The sequence below is a fragment of the Nycticebus coucang genome, chromosome 3, assembly GCF_027406575.1.
Source record: "Nycticebus coucang isolate mNycCou1 chromosome 3, mNycCou1.pri, whole genome shotgun sequence".
NCBI lineage: Eukaryota > Metazoa > Chordata > Mammalia > Primates > Lorisidae > Nycticebus > Nycticebus coucang.
In genome coordinates this window covers 6611661-6629000 of record NC_069782.1, presented here as the reverse complement: position 1 = coordinate 6629000, position 17340 = coordinate 6611661, and the positions used below count along the sequence as shown (strand labels likewise).

Sequence of the window (17340 nt, the reverse complement as noted above, 5' to 3'; positions counted from 1 at the left end):
ACTTCCCCAGAAGCTAGGACCAGGTAGTCCTTGTCACCAGTCGGGGCAGACAGAGTTGGTCACTGGAGGTCCTGGAGTTACTGGCAAGTCTCAGTGACATTCTCTAAACCTCAACAAACCCTTCTCACAGATGAGGCCAGGTGGTTATCAGGGAAGCACAGATAAGGCAGGGGTGTGCTGTCCCCAGAGAGGCTGTGAGGCCCCATGGCAGCCAGGGGTGGTCAGGGGCCTGGGTTGGGGTAAGCACATTGGTTTATTGCACATCAGGGTCCTGGCTGGGGAACAGGTTACGGACTTGGTACCCCTCTCTAGCGGGGCACAGCACAAAGCTGGTAAGGGAAAGGGCTAACCAGGAAGTTAGAGACACCATGGTCACTGGGTGGGGAGTGTCCGGGAGGCACCGAGAAGCTAAAGCGCTGCAGGAGGCAGGTGAAGAAGAGGAAGAGCTCCATGCGGGCCAGCGGCTCCCCAAGGCATGCACGGCGGCCTGTGGGTGGGAAGGGGGTCAGTGAGCCTGGGCCCTGGGCTCCACCCCTCCAGGTGCATGAGAGGGGACAGGGAGCCAGGCAGCCCCCAGGCACCTGCTGAGAAAGGCATGAAGGCCTCTGGCTTCACGAAGCGACCCTGGGCATCCAGGAAGTGTTCCGGGTGGAAGCGGAAGGGCTTCTCCCAGACCGTCTCATCCTTCAGAACTGATGACAGGTTAGTGAAGAGAAGTGTCCCCTGGGCAGGAAACACCTAGCATGAGTAGTGACTGGGCTTCAGGATGCCAGGACAGTTGTCACCAAACACACAGGCACACATTCTGACTGGCATACACATGGATGCTTGAAAGTAATGCTCAGTCCAAGAACCTTCTTGGCACCCTCTGACACCCTGGTACAGCTGAGTCTCGCCTCCTATCAGTGCCTCCAGGCCACTATTCCTGCAGGCATGCATCTTCAAAAACTCTGGGGCACTTTTTGGTTTGTCATCCCCCCAGACTTGGGCGCCCCCTGGACAGGGTGGCCGTGCCTCTGCTCTGCTCCCCACCCAGGCTGGGGCAGTCAGCGCCTGTGGAATGGAGGACTGGGTGGCCTGGGTTCCCAGCCTGGCCCCACCTGACAGTCTTACCTTGGGGATGAGGAAACCCTGCACTTCAATGTCTCGGGATGTCATGTGGGGCACACCCAGGGGGACGATGTCCCCAAAGCGCTGCACCTCGTGAATCACGGCGGTGGTGAAGGGCATATGGGCCTGGTCACTCATTTCTGGTCGCCGCACCTGCCCTATTACTTCATCGATCTCCTGTTGTACTCGGCCTGGACAAGCGTCACACAGTGGATCAGAACCCGGCAGCTGGGCCCTGACCCTCTCCTGAGTCCTGTGTCAGGGGCTGGGCTACCCGAGGAGAAGGTCACTCCGACAGAGCCTGGCCCAGTCTGTGCTTGAGCTTTGGCGTCCAAACTATTCCCAGCGTTCCCTGCCCAGACCTCTCCTCCCTTGGCCACCTTCTCCCAGACCGCCTTTAGGCTCACGCTGCACATCTGGGTGCAGGATCATGAGCAGGAGGGCCCAGACCAGCGTGGTGGAGGTGGTCACCATCCCAGCAGAGAACAGGTCAGACACCACCAGGCGCAGGTTCTCATCATTGAAGCTGCTTTCAGGGTTCCCTTTGGCCTGACCAGGCAGAGAGGGTGGGGGACAGAGGAGGAAGGCTCCAAATGACTCTCCATTTTGCACCTGTCACCCATGGGCCAGCTCAGGAATGGTGAACTGGCCCCCACTACCTGTTCTGGACTGATTTGTCAGGGAACCCTCAAGCCACTGTCTGTGGCCTGGTCCCCGACAGTACCCCTCACCTTCTCCACCTCGGCCAGGAAGGCATCTGTCAGGTCTCGTGGTGGCTGGGCTGGGTCCCAGGTCATCCTGTGCTCAGTCACCAGCTCATCCAACAGGGCCATGAATTCCCTTTGCCGAGGGATGACCTTGTGAACCAACCCCGGGATGCGCAGGAGGACAGGAATAAAATTCAGCATCTGTGCCAGTCACAGAAGGGGGTCTGAGTCTCCCACATGCTCAGCATTCACCTGCACCAGTCTCAGACCCCAGCCTCCCCCAGGGTGGATACAAGGCCTGCACGACCCCACCATTGACCTGGCCCCTCCCAGAGTAGAAGTCCCACACTCTCTCCTGGCCCTGGGCTGACACAATTGAAATGTCTTGGGTTTCTTGGCTCCCATATGCCAGTGACCCTGGGCCCCCCTTTCCCATGGTCCTGTGCACAAACCTTCCTCCACAGAGGCCTAGCTGCAGGCCCAGGCACCTGCCTGGAACTCTCCCTGCACAGACCCCCAGGCCCCATCTCCCCACACCTGGATCAGGAAGCTTGATTGCTCCAGTAGAACCTCATTCATCAAGGTCAACAGCCGGAGGAAGCGCGGGTCGTCGTACTCGAAGCGGCGCCCATAGGTGAGCGAGGCCATCACGTTGGTCACCGCTTTGTTCAGGGATTCGCTGGGGCTAAAGGGGCGTCCTGGGGCGGGATGCAGGTCAGAGGGGCTCCTCCGGCCCAGGCCCACCACCCAGGTCCTCTCTCTGCTTCTGCACCCAGCACCCACCGGCGTGGTCGGCGAAGGCAGCACAGAGGCAGGAGGCCTCCTCAGTCACCCACTGCTCCAGAGACTTCTTGCCCAGACCGAAGAGGCGCAGAGTGGACACCGAGAAGCGCCGCTGCTCGCGCCACGCGGGGCCGTAACGCGCCTGGAAAATCCCTGGGCGGGGACGGTGTGGGCGTGGCCAGGGGTGCTCGCCCCGCCCACTCTCAGCCTTCTCTCCCCACCCAACCCTGGTCGGGTTCTCGGGTGCTGCACTTCATTTGCTTTCCGTCTGTCCTCTGCTTGGGCGTCGGCCCCACCCGCCTCTGCCACCCTAACCACCTTTCTACCCAGGGACTACGCCCCGCGGCTCCGCTAGTGGCCCTCTGGGCTGCGCCCCTTCCCGCCCACGTGGTCTCCTCCTCTGCTGCCCCCGGCCCATTCCCTGGCCTTTCTCTGAGCCTCGTGGCCCGTTTCAGCGGCACACTCGGTCCAGTCAGGTCTCCGGGGACTGCTTGCTCAGCTCCTGCTGTGACACCGTCTGTGCCGGCTGTCACTTGCCTTCGGAGCGAGGTCCAAAGCCCAGGTACTCGAGGATGGGCGTAGGAGGGCGGTCCGCGGTGTCCTCGTTGTGCTTCACAAGCGCCTCGCGCACGGCCACCAGCCCGTTGAGCACGACCACCGGTGTCCAGCCAAGCTGCAGGCTGTACACGTCCCCGAAGCGGCGCTGCAGCTACAGGGGAGGGTCAACATTGGGATCCCCAGGCTGCCCTTCCCAGGCTCCCTGCGCAAGCTTTCCGTGACCCTGACGCTGCCAGTAGAAACACGACTGAAGGGCAAGACGTGGACTCCAGATGCTGGGGGGTCACATTCTCTATGGCTGAAGAACTCAGTTTGCATCCAACAACCCAACTGTGGATGATCTTGCAAGTGTCACAAAAATTGACAGCACGTGCCAGGCAGCAATCCCATTTCTTTCTTTCTTTTTTTTTTTTTTTTGAGACAGAGCCTCAAGCTGTCGCCCTGGGGAGAGTGCTCTGGCATCACAGCTCACAGCAACCTCCAACTCTTGGGCTCAAGCGATTCTCCTGCCTCAGCCTCCCTAGTAGCTGGGACTACAAGGCGCCTGCCACAATGCCTGGCTATTTTTTGGTTGCAGCCATCATTGTTGTTTGGCGGGCTTGGGCTGGACTCGAACCCACCAGCTCAGGTGTATGTGGCTGGCACCTTAGCTGCTTGAGCCACAGGAGCCAAGCCAGCAATCCCATTTCACAGATGAGGAGACTGAGGGCCACTGAGGTGAGTAGCCAGACCCAAGGACTCAGACCAAGAAGACGTTTGAACCGCCATCTCCCAACCTCAGTTTCCTCATTTCAGTGGTCCTTGTGATCCTCACCCTCCTCTCCTTCCCCAGTCCTTTCCTTCTGGAGTAATCAGAAAGGACTTGGGGCTTCCATAACGTAACTTCTGCACTGTCCAACAGGCCTGCAGACCCACTGCCCAGTCCCACCTCACTTCCAGGCTTTTGCCTTTGGAAATTTCAAACTGTCTCTAAGGCCATGCACAAACGCTATCCTTCAGGGAGCCACTTCAACCTGCTTCCTCTTCTGGGGGTGCTTGCCCAGATGGTGGCTTCACTCACCACCCATGTCTCCTGCTGAGAGGACCCAGGCCCCAGCTGCTTTCCACCACCACCTCCTTCACCTTGCTGAAGCAGTAAGAAATGTCCTGGAAGTCCACCTGCAGCAGGTTGCCCAGTCCCGGCAGTGGCATGGGGCCTGGCGGGTAGCGTGCAGCCCAGCGCGGGCACCGGTGCATCAGGTCCACCAGGAGCAGGAAGACGGCCATGGCCAAGGCCAGAGTTGTCAGCACATCCCCTGTCAGCAGCCCCATGTCCGCCTGTCCACTGGGCTCCTGTGGTAACACCTGGCTGCCACCCCACCAGACACTTAGACCTGGGTAGGACCCTCCTGGCACACTCTGAGTTCCAGACCAGTCTGTGTTCTTCCTTTATGAAGAGAGCTGACTCTGGCCTTTGCCCCCTGCTGTGAGGCAACATACTGTGTTGACTGTGCTGCCAGAGGGTACAGAGCCAGGGTAGGGACAGGCACAGCAGATGTGGGCATGGGTCCAGATGTTCTTGTCCCTGCTTCCCTTTAGGCCCCTCTCCACACCTCTGACTCCCAGCCCTATATAGGCTCTTGGAGAGCCCTGTCTGAACTGACCCTGCCACCCAGCTCTCCCCCTAATGTGGTCACGACCTCTCCCCAGAACTTTCGCTTTTCCTTACCTCACTTCATCTGTCTGCTCCTGAGTGACCTCTATCCTGCTTGTCTGTCATCCCCACTTGCCTTGGGGTTTACAGAGGTCCCCAAGAGGTCCTGATGATCAAAGAAACCAAGGGACAAGTCACTTCACTTCATGCTGCACACAGCACATGCACAGACACTCAGACACATCTGATCACATATACCTCTGGTACATGGCCAGACACCCACATGCGCACACACCCACACACATCCATTTATATAGCGTTTCCCAACCTTCTTGGTACTAGTGACCAGTTTCATGGAAGACAATTTTTCCACGGACCCAGAGACATGGGATGGGTTCCCAGTGATTCTAGTTATTACATTTATTGTACATTTTATTTCTATTGTAATTACATTGTAATATATAAGGAAATAATTAAAACTCACTCTAACGCGGAATCAGTGGGAGCCCTGATCTTGTTTCCCTGCACCTAGATGGTCTCAGCATCACCACCCTATCTCCACCTCAAGTCATCAGGTATTAGAATTTCATAAGGGGCAGGCAACCTAGGTCCCTCACACGTGCAGTTTACAGTAGGGTTTACACTGTTGTAAGAATCTAATGCCACTGCTGCTCTGACGGGGGCGAGCGTCAGTGATGCGAGCGATGCGGAGCACTGTAAACATAGATGAAGCATCACAGGCTCGCTGCTGCTCACCTCCTGTGGCCTGTTAGGAACTGGCCATGGGCTGGTAGGGTCTATGGCCCAGGAGTTGGGGACCACAGAATTTTCATACCCTGAAAACCACACACACTCTGACAATACTCACATGAGCACTGACTCACACTCAGGACACACACACATACAGATCCTGGCTCTCAGTTTTCTGGACCAGTCCTGTCTCATCTGGAGTCTGCTCCCAGGGAGGCTCAGGGCCGTCACCCGCTCACTGCCAAGTCCAGACTCCTGGGCACTGCCCTGACTGGCAAGTCTGAATGTGGCTGTCAGCCATAGTTGTTCTCACAGTTCCCTAGCTACCTTGACTAGCCAACTGGTGGAGCCTGGGGTGCAGGGGAAACTGAGCCCTAATCTTAACTCACTTCCTGATTGAGAGACCTGGAGAATCATGAGAATGGCATGTGAGTGGTGTATCTGGGGGAGATTAGAGAACTGGTCTCCGAGGGAGAATGTATATGTGAGGTGCGGCAGTACCAGGCCTAGTGGGTACGGTAAAGATTCTCGGATTCCAAAGGTCTCTTGACACTAGAGGCAGAGGTCTTGCGTAAGTTCTGAGATTTTGCAAAACAAATTGGAGACATGCTAACACTTTCCAGGTTCCACCTTTTTAGTGCTAATGTCTGATAAGTAACTTTTAACTACTTTTTCCTGCTTTGTGATAATAAATACTGACCCAAGGTTAGCTCAGGGGGGCTCCTCCTAGAGTTCCTCAGTCCCGCAACACAGACTTTGTGTCAAGCCTCTTCATTCCTCAAACCCGTTCATCTGGTGACCCCAACGTGATCAGACCAAGTGATAGGACCTCAGGCCAAACTGACAAAGCCCAGTGCAGGAACGGCAAAGGGGGGGAAAACTAGGACATATCCGTCAGGCTAAGGTACGAAATCCAGGATTCCTGTGGGACGAGGAATCTTCCTTTCCCTGAATTAAGTTCAGGGGACTTATTATTATTATTATTATTGCTGCAGTTTTTGGCCAGGGCTGGGTTTGAACACACCATCTCTGGTATATGGGGCCAGTGTCCTACTCCTTAAGCCACAGGTGCCATCCGTTAGGGGACTTTTTAAACTTGGGACAAGAACCTTCTAGAAAGAAACATTTGTACATTACTATTCTTAAACAGCTGTTAAAAGCTGTTGATTGAACCACAAAAAACAAACAAACAAACAAACAAAAAATAATTGGGCAGCACCTATGGCTCAAGGAGTAGGGTGCCGGTCCCATATGCCAGAGGTGGCGGGTTCAAACCTAGCCCCAGCCAAAAACCACAAAAAAAAAAAAAAAAAGCTGTTGATAGCAGGCTAGACGAAAAAGCCTTTAGTCTCACCTTTGCAAACTGTATGGCTGCATTGCCCTTGGTTCTCAGAGGAAGGAACCTTAGACTTAGTTCTATGGGAACAAGTTGGCCATGTACTTAAACTACACCTACCAGATGTCAGAAAATTCATATTTCCACCCTCGGCCTGGAGCCTTATCAGGGCTGCTCTCATGCCTTTGCACATTTCTGACACAAAGAAAGAAAGAAAGTTCAAGAGTAGAGAATATCATGCTGGAAATGTTAAAAGTACCCTCCACCTCGGCAGGTTGCTATCACCCCTGCCCCTCCACCACCTGTGGATTGGAGAACCCATGCCTCCCAGTCAAACAGACAAGGACTCTCCTCCTCTGCCAAAGCCCAGAGAATTAGCCCTGTTGGTATCTTTTGCTCCTGACTGGGAGCCTAATTGTAATAACTATAAATCCTCCTTTCAGGAATGCTTAAAAGAAAGACTAGCACAAGGCAACTGTGTCACCTTCCCAGCGTAAAAAACAACCATGTGGATGGAATTAGAACACTTACTCTGTTCAGTCTTTAAAGAATTAAGAAAAAGTATCCAAGAGTCAGGAACTCAGAGTTCTTTTACTTAGCCCTGCCAACAGGAATAGGAGCTCATTACAAACTTACTCCTTTTGATTTAGTTCAGTTCAAACAAAACGCACCTTACTTCAGCATGACTTGCTGTTTGGAGGGCAAAGTACAGAGATGGGTGTGCTCAACAAGCTACTGAAAACCTGATTGATGACATTTCTATTGCCAGAGACATGCTTGTGGGAGAAGGCCAGTAGGTACAGCCCCACCAGCAGGCATGCCTAGACCACCCTGCATTCAACCGTGCACCCAGACAGCGCTATGTGCTGAGCATGGTGCAAATTACCAGATACCCACTCTTCTCATGGTTAGTCTACTTCTATTTGGCAAGGAGTGCAGGGGCTTTATGATAAATTCACTGATCGCTTCAGCCAGCCCTCTCTAAACAAGTGAACAATGCCACTGCAGTGACGCACTTCTCCCACAATTTGCCAACTTCAAGTTGGAAAAATTATAAAACTAGGTAATTATATCCAACAGTTTTCATTTATCATTATATGGATGACATTCTTCTAGCAACAAATCAAAAAGCCATTTTTCATAACTCCTGTGTGAGAGGTTGTTCCAAGATGTGAACAAAAGGAAACGGAGTCCTGGTTCTGTGTGGGCAGCGTGGCTATTTATTCACTTCGGTGCAAGTGGGCTGAGTTTGAAAAGGAAGTCAGTGTGAGGGGCAAGGCAGGATGGAATATGCGCATCAGGGGTTCCCGGGTTGGTGCACTCATCCCTTTCTGGGATACAAGAGCAAGCAAAAAACATCCAACGCTTGCTGCTCTGAGACGCAGCCATTTTTCTTGGATAAATGGTCATGTGTAGTTGTGAGATGTGATTAATTTCTTGGTTTCTATACAAAGGGATTCTAAACTTTTTGTCAGTGTTTTCTTTTTTTTTTGTAGAGACAGAGTCTCACTTTATGGCCCTCAGTAGAGTGCCGTGGCCTCACACAGCTCACAGCAACCTCCAACTCCTGGGCTTAAGCGATTCTCTTGCCTCAGCCTCCCAAGCAGCTGGGACTACAGGCGCCCGCCATAACGCCCGGCTATTTTTTGGTTGCAGTTTGGCCGGGGGCCGGGTTTGAACCTGCCACCCTCAGTATATGGGGCCGGCGCCTTACCGACTGAGCCACAGGTGCCGCCCTTTGTCAGTGTTTTCATAACCCTCATGGAGTGGTACATTTTCAGAGATGTGCCATTTTCAGATATCACTGCTCATTTGAGGAGTATTTGGGAGACCAATGATATCTTAAAATGTCTTGGTCCACACAGGACTAACAGGCTGGGTATGGAGTTCTACACCCCTGTAATATTCTGTACACGTTCCATGACCTTTCTCGCTGGTTTTGCCTTTAAGGGCTGCTGCTGGGAATTCTGATGCTCCTTGAATTCCTAAACCTGAGACCTCTTTGTTCTTTAAACTCTGGAAGCCTTTAGGCTCTCGTAGTGGGCACACTGCAAAAGAAAGTGAGCCCCAGACATAACGTGGTATGGATGTCCAGGCAGGTGATGCCATGCACAGGCCAGAAGGGGATACAAAGCTTCTTTGATCACTGAGGCCATGGGGGAAGCAGGCCAGTGTCCCAGCAGGTCCCAGAGAGCTTGAGAGAGCAGGGAAAGGAAACTGGCCTGGATTTTACTTTGTTTCTGTGGAGCTGGGCTGGGGCAAGGGCCTGCTTTGGTAGGCAGGTGCTTGGTAGTCTGCGTCTCCCACTGGGGCCTAGGAGAGAGCCCCAGGGCTCTATTCTCAGCTTGTCCCAATGTTGGAGAAAAGGAAAAAAGGAAGGGTGATACCAGTTGTCATCAGTCAAGCATACGAAATCAAACAATTAACTTGATGAACTCATCCTAGACAAAGTGCTACATACCTCATTGCTGAATATCTCTATGGTCACCTTCAAAGTAGCTATAGACTGATGCCAGTGCCTAGTCCACCCTTCAAAGTAATTTTGGAACTCTTTTTTTGAAATGGCCATCAAAGCTGTCATCGTATTACCCTTGAAGTTCTGAATCAAAAGGTTTTCCTTTCAAGATTTCCTTTATCTTCGGGTAAACAAAACTGTCACTGAGAGCCAGATCAGATGAGTAGTGAAGGTGTCCCAATACAGTTATTTGTTTACTGGCTAAAATCTCCCTCACCGACAGCGCCGTGTGAGCTGGTGCATCGTTGTGTTGCTAGAGCCAAGAGTCGTGGGCCAAGAATTTTGGTTCAGCTTTTACTATTTCTCTATGGATGTTCACTTGGCCTGCTTACTTCTCACAACTGATGATTTTGACACACAATTTGACAAATTGTTGCAATGTTTTTGTCAGTTCTGCTCACTATTGGCCACCCTGATCTCTCGACATTAGTGACACTTTCTCTCTGTTCAGAAAAAAGTTTAATCCATTTGTATACTGCTGTTTTCTTCATGGTATTCTCCCTATAAGCTTGGATCAACATGTCCCTGATTTCACATTCGTTCCTGCTAAGTTTAACAAGACATTTATGAATGTTTGTTCATTGCTCTAATTCAAGCTCTGACATTCTCATGATAGCACACAAACCCATGTAACAATGATACCCCTCAGCAAAGCACTGGCACACATCGACGTAGCACAGCTATGAGACACTTATGGACCCAGGTTACAAAACCTTCTGAGCTGTTTGTACAGTGCTATGAAGTAAGTGCATGGTGAAAAGTTCACAAACTTAATTGTCAGACCTGGTAAGATGAAGCCACACTCCTCAAAGTCAGGGATTATGTGCAGGTAGCCAGATGCCTCGATGCTCCTGTGAGCCTCCCCGGCAAGAAACGTGGGTCACCTCTCAGCTGCCTGTACACCTACCCTGTTATGACAGCTGACTCGGCCCCCAGGCAGCCAAGGTGGACAGTTCATCCCTGGCCCTGGGAGAAGTTTCCTCTCAGCAGGGACCCCAGAGGGCATGCCTGTGTGTGGTTCCTAGAGGCCCCCGAGATGGACAGAAAGGAGTGGAGGCCCAGGAGCTGGGTCCCCCTGCTCCTGAGGAAGCTGTGGAGCTGGGTCCCTGCCTCGGACAACCCCGAGACTCAGAGAACGAGTGAGAAGCACCCAGTCAATCTGTGAGCTGCTGCTTCTGCAGGCCCGGCTGCCTCCTTTGAGGGTCTGTCTCCTCAGACAGCCTGGCCTGGGCCATCCACACGCCCTGTCCCACAGCTTCAGGGACTCCACTCTGGCCTGGCCATCCACACGCCCTGTCCCACAGCTTCAGGGACTCCACTCTGGCCTGGCCATCCACACGCCCTGTCCCACAGCTTCAGGGACTCCACTCTGGCCTGGCCATCCACACGCCCTGTCCCACAGCTTCAGGGACTCCACTCTGGCCTGGCCATCCACACGCCCTGTCCCACAGCTTCAGGGACTCCACTCTGGCCTGGCCAGCTTTCTGACTCAGAGGCAGGAGACAAAGGTCCCTGTAGTGCTGAGAGCTGGGCAGGTCCCTGTCACAAGGGCATTAATGAAAAGGTTGGTGTAAGGCCGGGCGCAGTGGCTCACACCTGTAATCCTAGCACTCTGGGAGGCCAAGGCAGGTGGCTTGCCTGAGCTCATGGGTTTGAGACCAGGCTGAACAAGAGCGAGACCCCTGTCTCAAAAAATAAATAGCCAGACTTTGTGGTGGGTGCCTGTAGTCCCAGCTACTCGGGAGGCTGAAGCAAGAGAATGGCTTAAGCCCACGAGTTTGAGGTTGCTGTGAGCTGTGACACCATGGCGCTACCAAGGGCAACAAGATGAAACTCTGTTTCAAAAAAAAAAAAAAAGGTGGTGTGAACCTCTCAGGGATGCCATCCAGAGGTCCTCAGGCCAAAGAAGACTTTGGGAGGCTCCTGCTCTGAGTGTGCTGTTTCTGTTCAAGGCTGTGTCCTAAATGACCACCAGCATGCAGGGAAGCAGATGGTCATTAGAGACCATGGATACCCTTGTATCCCGTCCAGACCAGCCATTGTGGAGGGTGGGCACAGAGGTAGAGGACAGCAGTCTCTGTTTTTTGAGGGGACGTGAGGCCTATAAGGGTCATTACTGCAGAAGTCAGAGAAGGAAGACAGGTCTCGGCGGCCACCTGGTGCAACTTTCCCACTGGCAGAAGGGGAACAGAGGCCCAGGTCAGGGAGGGAGGAGCCACGGTCACTCTCAAGGACCAGAGCCAGGGTCTCATCCTCTCAGCTGGCCATGCCATCTCCTTCTCTGCCCACTCCAGTGCCACATGGGCTGAAAGTAGGCCCCTGACCCTGGGCAGGCCTGCAGCCCAGACGCTCACTCCCTGGCCTGGCCAAGCCTGTGGCTCCTGGCTGGCACAGACCCTCTGAGGATGGCACGCTGGCTTGGAGCCCGGACGGTGTCCTCCTTCGTCTCCTGTCTGGTTCTCAGTGGTGACTCCTCACTGGTCAGGGGCCTGGACACAGCATCCCTGAGGGCTAGGGGGAGGTGGTCATTCTTTTCTTGGGTGACTGAGAGGCTCAGGGTGGGGGCTCCCTCCTGGCCTTGCTTCTGACACCTAATGTTTGAGGCATGGGTGGTCACCCTGGCACGTCCCTCCTGGCTTCTGGATTTCTCTACCCTCTTAGGGGTGTTGAATGTGAAATGAGGAACTGTGGGTGGTGCTGGCAAGGCTGCTGGCCCAGGTGGGTGGGTGCAGTAGGGACTCAAGTGTGGTTCCCCAGGCTGCTCCCAGTGTCCTGACTGCTGCCGCTGGGCAGCCTAGTCTGGCGACTTCCCCAGAAGCTAGGACCAGGTAGTCCTTGTCACCAGTCGGGGCAGACAGAGTTGGTCACTGGAGGTCCTGGAGTTACTGGCAAGTCTCAGTGACATTCTCTAAACCTCAACAAACCCTTCTCACAGATGAGGCCAGGTGGTTATCAGGGAAGCACAGATAAGGCAGGGGTGTGCTGTCCCCAGAGAGGCTGTGAGGCCCCATGGCAGCCAGGGGTGGTCAGGGGCCTGGGTTGGGGTAAGCACATTGGTTTATTGCACATCAGGGTCCTGGCTGGGGAACAGGTTGTGGACTTGGTGCCCCTCTCTAGCGGGGCACAGCACAAAGCTGGTAAGGGAAAGGGCTAACCAGGAAGGCAAAGACACCATGGTCACTGGGTGGGGAGTGTCCGGGAGGCACCGAGAAGCTGAAGCACTGCAGGAGGCAGGTGAAGAAGAGGAAGAGCTCCATGCGGGCCAGCGGCTCCCCAAGGCATGCACGGCGGCCTGTGGGTGGGAAGGGGGTCAGTGAGCCTGGACCCTGGGCTCCACCCCTCCAGGTGCATGAGAGGGGACAGGGAGCCAGGCAGCCCCCAGGCACCTGCTGAGAAAGGCATGAAGGCCTCTGGCTTCACGAAGCGACCCTGGGCATCCAGGAAGTGTTCCGGGTGGAAGCGGAAGGGCTTCTCCCAGACCGTCTCATCCTTCAGAACTGATGACAGGTTAGTGAAGAGTGTTGTCCCCTGCAAATAGATGCCTGCCCTGAGTAGTGACAGGGCTTCAGGATGCTGGGACAGTTGCCATCAAACACATAGCACACACTCAGTTTATATGCTTTCAAGTAACACTTTGCCTAAGGCACTCCTCCCACCCTTTCTGACCCCAAGGCAAGCTCTGGGCACACTTCCCAGAGGCTGCCCTCCTGGCCACTATTCCTGCAGGCATGGATCTTCAAAAACTCTGGGGCACTTTCTAGTTTGTTGTCTCCCCCATACTGGGGCGCCCCCCGGATAGGGTGGCCGTGCCTCTGCTCTGCTCCGCACCCAGGCTGGGGCAGTCAGCGCCTGTGGAATGGAGGACTGGGTGGCCTGGGTTCCCAGCCTGGCCTCACCTGGCAGTCTTACCTTGGGGATGAGGAAGCCCTTCACTTCGATGTCTCGGGATGTCATGTGGGGCACACCCAGGGGGACGATGTCCCCAAAGCGCTGCACCTCGTGAATCACGGCGGTGGTGAAGGGCATATGGGCCTGGTCACTCATTTCTGGTCGCCGCACCTGCCCTATTACTTCATCGATCTCCTGTTGTACTCGGCCTGGACAAGCGTCACACAGTGGATCAGAACCCGGCAGCTGGGCCCTGACCCTCTCCTGAGTCCTGTGTCAGGGGCTGGGCTACCCGAGGAGAAGGTCACTCCGACAGGGCCTGGCCCAGTCTGTGCTTGAGCTTTGGCGTCCAAACTATTCCCAGCGTTCCCTGCCCAGACCTCTCCTCCCTCGGCCACCTTCTCCCAGACCGCCTTTAGGCTCACGCTGCACATCTGGGTGCAGGATCATGAGCAGGAGGGCCCAGACCAGCGTGGTGGAGGTGGTCACCATCCCAGCAGAGAACAGGTCAGACACCACCAGGCGCAGGTTCTCATCATTGAAGCTGCTTTCAGGGTTCCCTTTGGCCTGACCAGGCAGAGAGGGTGGGGGACAGAGGAGGAAGGCTCCAAATGACTCTCCATTTTGCACCTGTCACCCATGGGCCAGCTCAGGAATGGTGAACTGGCCCCCACTACCTGTTCTGGACTGATTTGTCAGGGGACTCTCAAGCCACTGTCTGTGGCCTGGTCCCTGACAGTACCCCTCACCTTCTCCACCTCGGCGAGGAAGGCATCTGTCAGGTCTCGAGGTGGCTCGGCTGGGTTCCGGGTCATCCTGTGCTCAGTCACCAGGTCATCCAGAAGAGCCAGGAATGCTTTCTGTGCAGGGAAGACCTTCTGAGCTAGCCCTGGAATGCGCAGGAGCATGGGGACAGCATTCAGCACCTGTGTCAGTCACAGAAGGGGGTCTGGGTCTCCCACGTGCTCAGCATTCACCTGTACCAGTCTCAGACCCCAGCCTCCCCTAGGGTGGACACAGGGCCCGCATGACCCCACCATTGACGGGCCCCTCCCAGAGTGGAAGTCCCATACTCTCTCCTGGCCCTGGGCTGACACAAGGTTAAACCTACAATTGAAATGTCCTAGGTTTCTTGGCTCCCAAATGCCAGTGACCCGGGCCCCCCCTTTCCCATCAGTGTTGTCTGAGATTTTCCGCCTTCTCTGTGCCCTTCCTCTTGTGGTGGCCTCTCCAGCAATTCTCTCTCCCCATTGCCCTGTGTGCAAACCCTTCTCCACCGAGACCTAGCTGCAGGCCTAGGTCCCGCCTGGAGCTCGCCCTGCACAGTCCCGCGACCCCCATCTCCCTGAACCTCGCGTAGGAAGCCAGAATCCTCCCCAACTGCCTCCTTCGCCAAAGTCAACAGCCGGAGGAAGCGCGGGTCGTTGTACTCGAAGCGGCGCCCATAGGTGAGCGAGGCGATCACGTTGGTCACCGCTTTGTTAAGGAGTTCGCTGGGGTTAAAGGGGCGTCCTGGGGCGAGATACGAGTCAGGGAGGCTCCTCCGGCGCAGCCCCACCACCCGGGTCCTCTCCCTGCCTCTGCACCCAACACCCACCGCCGTGGTCGGCGAAGGCAGCACAGAGGCAGGAGGCCTCCTCGGTCACCCACTGCTCCAGAGACTTCTTGCCCAAACCGAAGAGGCGCAGAGTGGACACAGAGAAGCGCCGCTGCTCGCGCCACGCGGGGCCGTAGCGAGCCACGATCACGCCTGCGCGGGCACGGGCGTGTGGGCGTGGCCAGGCAGGCCATGGGCCCGCCCACTCGGCTTCTTTCCTGGATGGCTTGGTGGGCGGTCGGCCGCACATTCTGAATCTGCCCTCCCCCCCGGTCCCACTCCTGGATTGTCACCTTGGTCGCCTTGTGCCCACCCACCTCTGCCTCCCCTGACCGCCTTTCCACTCCGGGATGATGCCGGCTGGCCCTGCCCCGCCCCGCCCTCACCGAGCCCGTTTGGCACTAGCGGCCCCTGGACTCCACCTCCGCCCTCGGCCCCGCCCCCACTGCGCTCCGCCCCCTTGGTGAGGCTCCGCCCACGCGGTCTGCTCGTTCGCTCGTCTCCTACCTTCGGAGCGAGGCCCAAAGCCCAGGTGCTCATAGACTGGTGAAGGCGGGCGGTCCGCAGTGTCGTCGTTGTGCTTCACAAGCGCCTCGCGCACGGCCACCAACCCGTTGAGCACGACCACTGGTGTCCAGCCCAGCTGCAGGCTGTACACGTCCCCGAAGCGGCGCTGCAGCTACAGGGGAAGGGTCAACATTGGGATCCCCAGGCTGCCCTTCCCAGGCTCCCTGCACAAGCTTTCCGTGACCCTGACGCTGCCAGTAGCAACACGACTGAAGGGCAAGACGTGAACTCCAGATGCTGGGGGGTCACATTCTCTATGGCTGAAGAACTCAGTTTGCGTCCAACAACCCAACTGTGGATGACCTTGCAAGTGTCACAAAAATTGACAGCACGTGCCAGGCAGCAATCCCATTTCACAGATGAGGAGACTGAGGGCCACCGAGGTGAGTAGCCAGACCCAAGGACTCAGAGCAAGAAGACGTTTGAACAGGCCCTCTCTCAACCTCAGTTTCCTCATTTCAGTGGTCCTTGTGATCCTCACCCTCCTCTCCTTCCCCAGACCTTTCCTTCTGGAGTAATCAGAAGGGACTTGGGGCTTCCATAACGTAATTTCTGCACTGTCCAACAGGCCTGCAGACCCACTGCCCAGTCCCACCTCACTTCCAGGCTTTTGCCTTTGGAAATTTCAAACTGTCCCTAAGGCCATGCACAAACGCTGTCCTTCAGGGAGCCACTTCAACCTGCTTCCTCTTCTGGGGGTGCTTGCCCAGATGGTGGCTTCACTCACCACCCATGTCTCCTGCTGAGAGGACCCAGGCCCCAGCTGCTTTCCACCACCACCTCCCTCACCTTGCTGAAGTAGTAAGGAATGTCCTGGAAGTCCACCTGCAGCAGGTTGCCCAGTCCCGGCAGTGGCATGGGGCCTGGTGGGTAGCGTGCAGCCCAGCGCGGGCGCCGGTGCATCAGGTCCACCAGGAGCAGGAAGACGGCCATGGCCAAGGCCAGAGTTGTCAGCACATCCCCTGTCAGCAGCCCCATGTCCGCCTGTCCACTGGGCTCCTGTGGTAACACCTGGCTGCCACCCCACCAGACACTTAGACCTGGGTAGGACCCTCCTGGCACACTCTTGAGTTCCAGACCAGTCTGTGCTTTTCCTTTATGAAGAGAGCTGACTCTGGCCTTTGACCCCTGCTGTGAGGCAACATGCTGTGTTGACTGTGCTGCCAGAGGGTACAGAGCCAGGGTAGGTCAAGTGTGGGTAGAAGTCCAGAGGTCCTCACCCCACCGCCTTCCTGGGGTGGGGGAGGCCTGGAGGGAGTGCTCCACTCAGGCTGATGTCACATTTGTTCTTGGTCCTGGGATGTGCACAGGGATGTGGGAATAGAAGGGCTGTGCCTCTGCTCCAAAGTGCTTATAGCCAAGAGGGTTTAGGAAGGTCAGATAGGTAACATGCCAAGCCAGCAGTGCTTTGTGGGTCATGGGGACCTTTCTTCAGTCTGAAACAGGACTTCCTGGGAAGGCTTCTTGGAGAATGGCTTTGGCTGGCAGAAACCATAGACTGGTAAGTCATTGCAGGTCAAGGCCTTGGCAGTGGGACCAAGGGAACACTGGGACACAGGTAGGGTGACAGGCAGTGGGAGGAAGGTGGCTGGAGCCTGGGGCTTTGCAAGCCTGGCTGAGGATTGGATGTGGGAGCAGGAGGCTGAGAGTTTTTAGGTCACTCAACAGACCAGGGGCAAGACCTATGTACACTCCAGGGTTGTATCAGACTTGGCTGGAGCCTCCCATCTGGCCTGAGATAATGTTCCTGTCCCAGGTGGCACATCTTTCTATTTAGCACTGGTGGATAATCAAGGTGGCACGTGTGCTTGTCACATGGTAGCTCTTGATAAATTGCATTTCCCTTTGACTTTTTGAGGTGTCAGGCCCTCCCAAGGAATCCATCTTGATGGAGGC

The 17340-nt window shown here is 55.5% G+C and overlaps 2 protein-coding genes across 4 annotated transcripts; both read right to left on the bottom strand.

Annotated features, from left to right (window-relative positions):
- Window positions 1–156: 156 nt before the first annotated feature.
- Window positions 157–4650, bottom strand: LOC128582402 (cytochrome P450 2D17-like). Of its 3 annotated transcripts, none has more exons than XM_053586307.1 (9): window positions 4219–4650; window positions 3138–3309; window positions 2601–2753; window positions 2355–2515; window positions 1842–2018; window positions 1518–1659; window positions 1114–1301; window positions 582–723; window positions 157–487 (listed from the first exon to the last, which is right to left on the bottom strand). In XM_053586307.1, exons 1-9 carry the CDS (start codon window positions 4633–4635, stop codon window positions 309–311), a joined length of 1731 nt encoding a protein of 576 aa, XP_053442282.1. In that variant the 5' UTR covers window positions 4636–4650; the 3' UTR covers window positions 157–308. The 3 variants fall into 3 exon arrangements, with proteins under 3 accessions (XP_053442282.1, XP_053442284.1, XP_053442283.1); XM_053586309.1 differs by having other exon boundaries at window positions 4281–4595; XM_053586308.1 differs by lacking the exon at window positions 157–487 and having other exon boundaries at window positions 588–1301; window positions 4281–4600.
- Window positions 4651–8525: 3875 nt separating this feature from the next.
- On the bottom strand, window positions 8526–16561 carry LOC128582403 (cytochrome P450 2D17). The gene is made up of 9 exons (XM_053586310.1): window positions 16234–16561; window positions 15385–15556; window positions 14878–15030; window positions 14632–14792; window positions 14030–14206; window positions 13706–13847; window positions 13302–13489; window positions 12779–12920; window positions 8526–12684 (listed from the first exon to the last, which is right to left on the bottom strand). Exons 1-9 carry the CDS (start codon window positions 16420–16422, stop codon window positions 12506–12508), a joined length of 1503 nt encoding a protein of 500 aa, XP_053442285.1. The 5' UTR covers window positions 16423–16561; the 3' UTR covers window positions 8526–12505.
- Between the last annotated feature and the right edge of the window lie 779 nt (window positions 16562–17340).

Coding starts and splice junctions, on each gene's coding strand:
- LOC128582402 (XM_053586307.1), bottom strand. CDS start 4,635: ATGTTGCCTCACAGCAGGGGGCAAAGGCCAGAGTCAGCTCTCTTCATA. Junction 2,754..3,137: donor CTTTGGACCTCGCTCCGAAG/GCAAGTGACAGC, acceptor GTCCCCGCCCAG/GGATTTTCCAGGCGCGTTAC. Junction 1,302..1,517: donor CCTGCACCCAGATGTGCAGC/GTGAGCCTAAAG, acceptor ACGCTTGTCCAG/GCCGAGTACAACAGGAGATC.
- LOC128582403 (XM_053586310.1), bottom strand. CDS start 16,422: ATGGGGCTGCTGACAGGGGATGTGCTGACAACTCTGGCCTTGGCCATG. Junction 14,207..14,631: donor ATTCTGGCTTCCTACGCGAG/GTTCAGGGAGAT, acceptor TGACTGACACAG/GTGCTGAATGCTGTCCCCAT. Junction 13,848..14,029: donor TCCTCGCCGAGGTGGAGAAG/GTGAGGGGTACT, acceptor CTGCCTGGTCAG/GCCAAAGGGAACCCTGAAAG.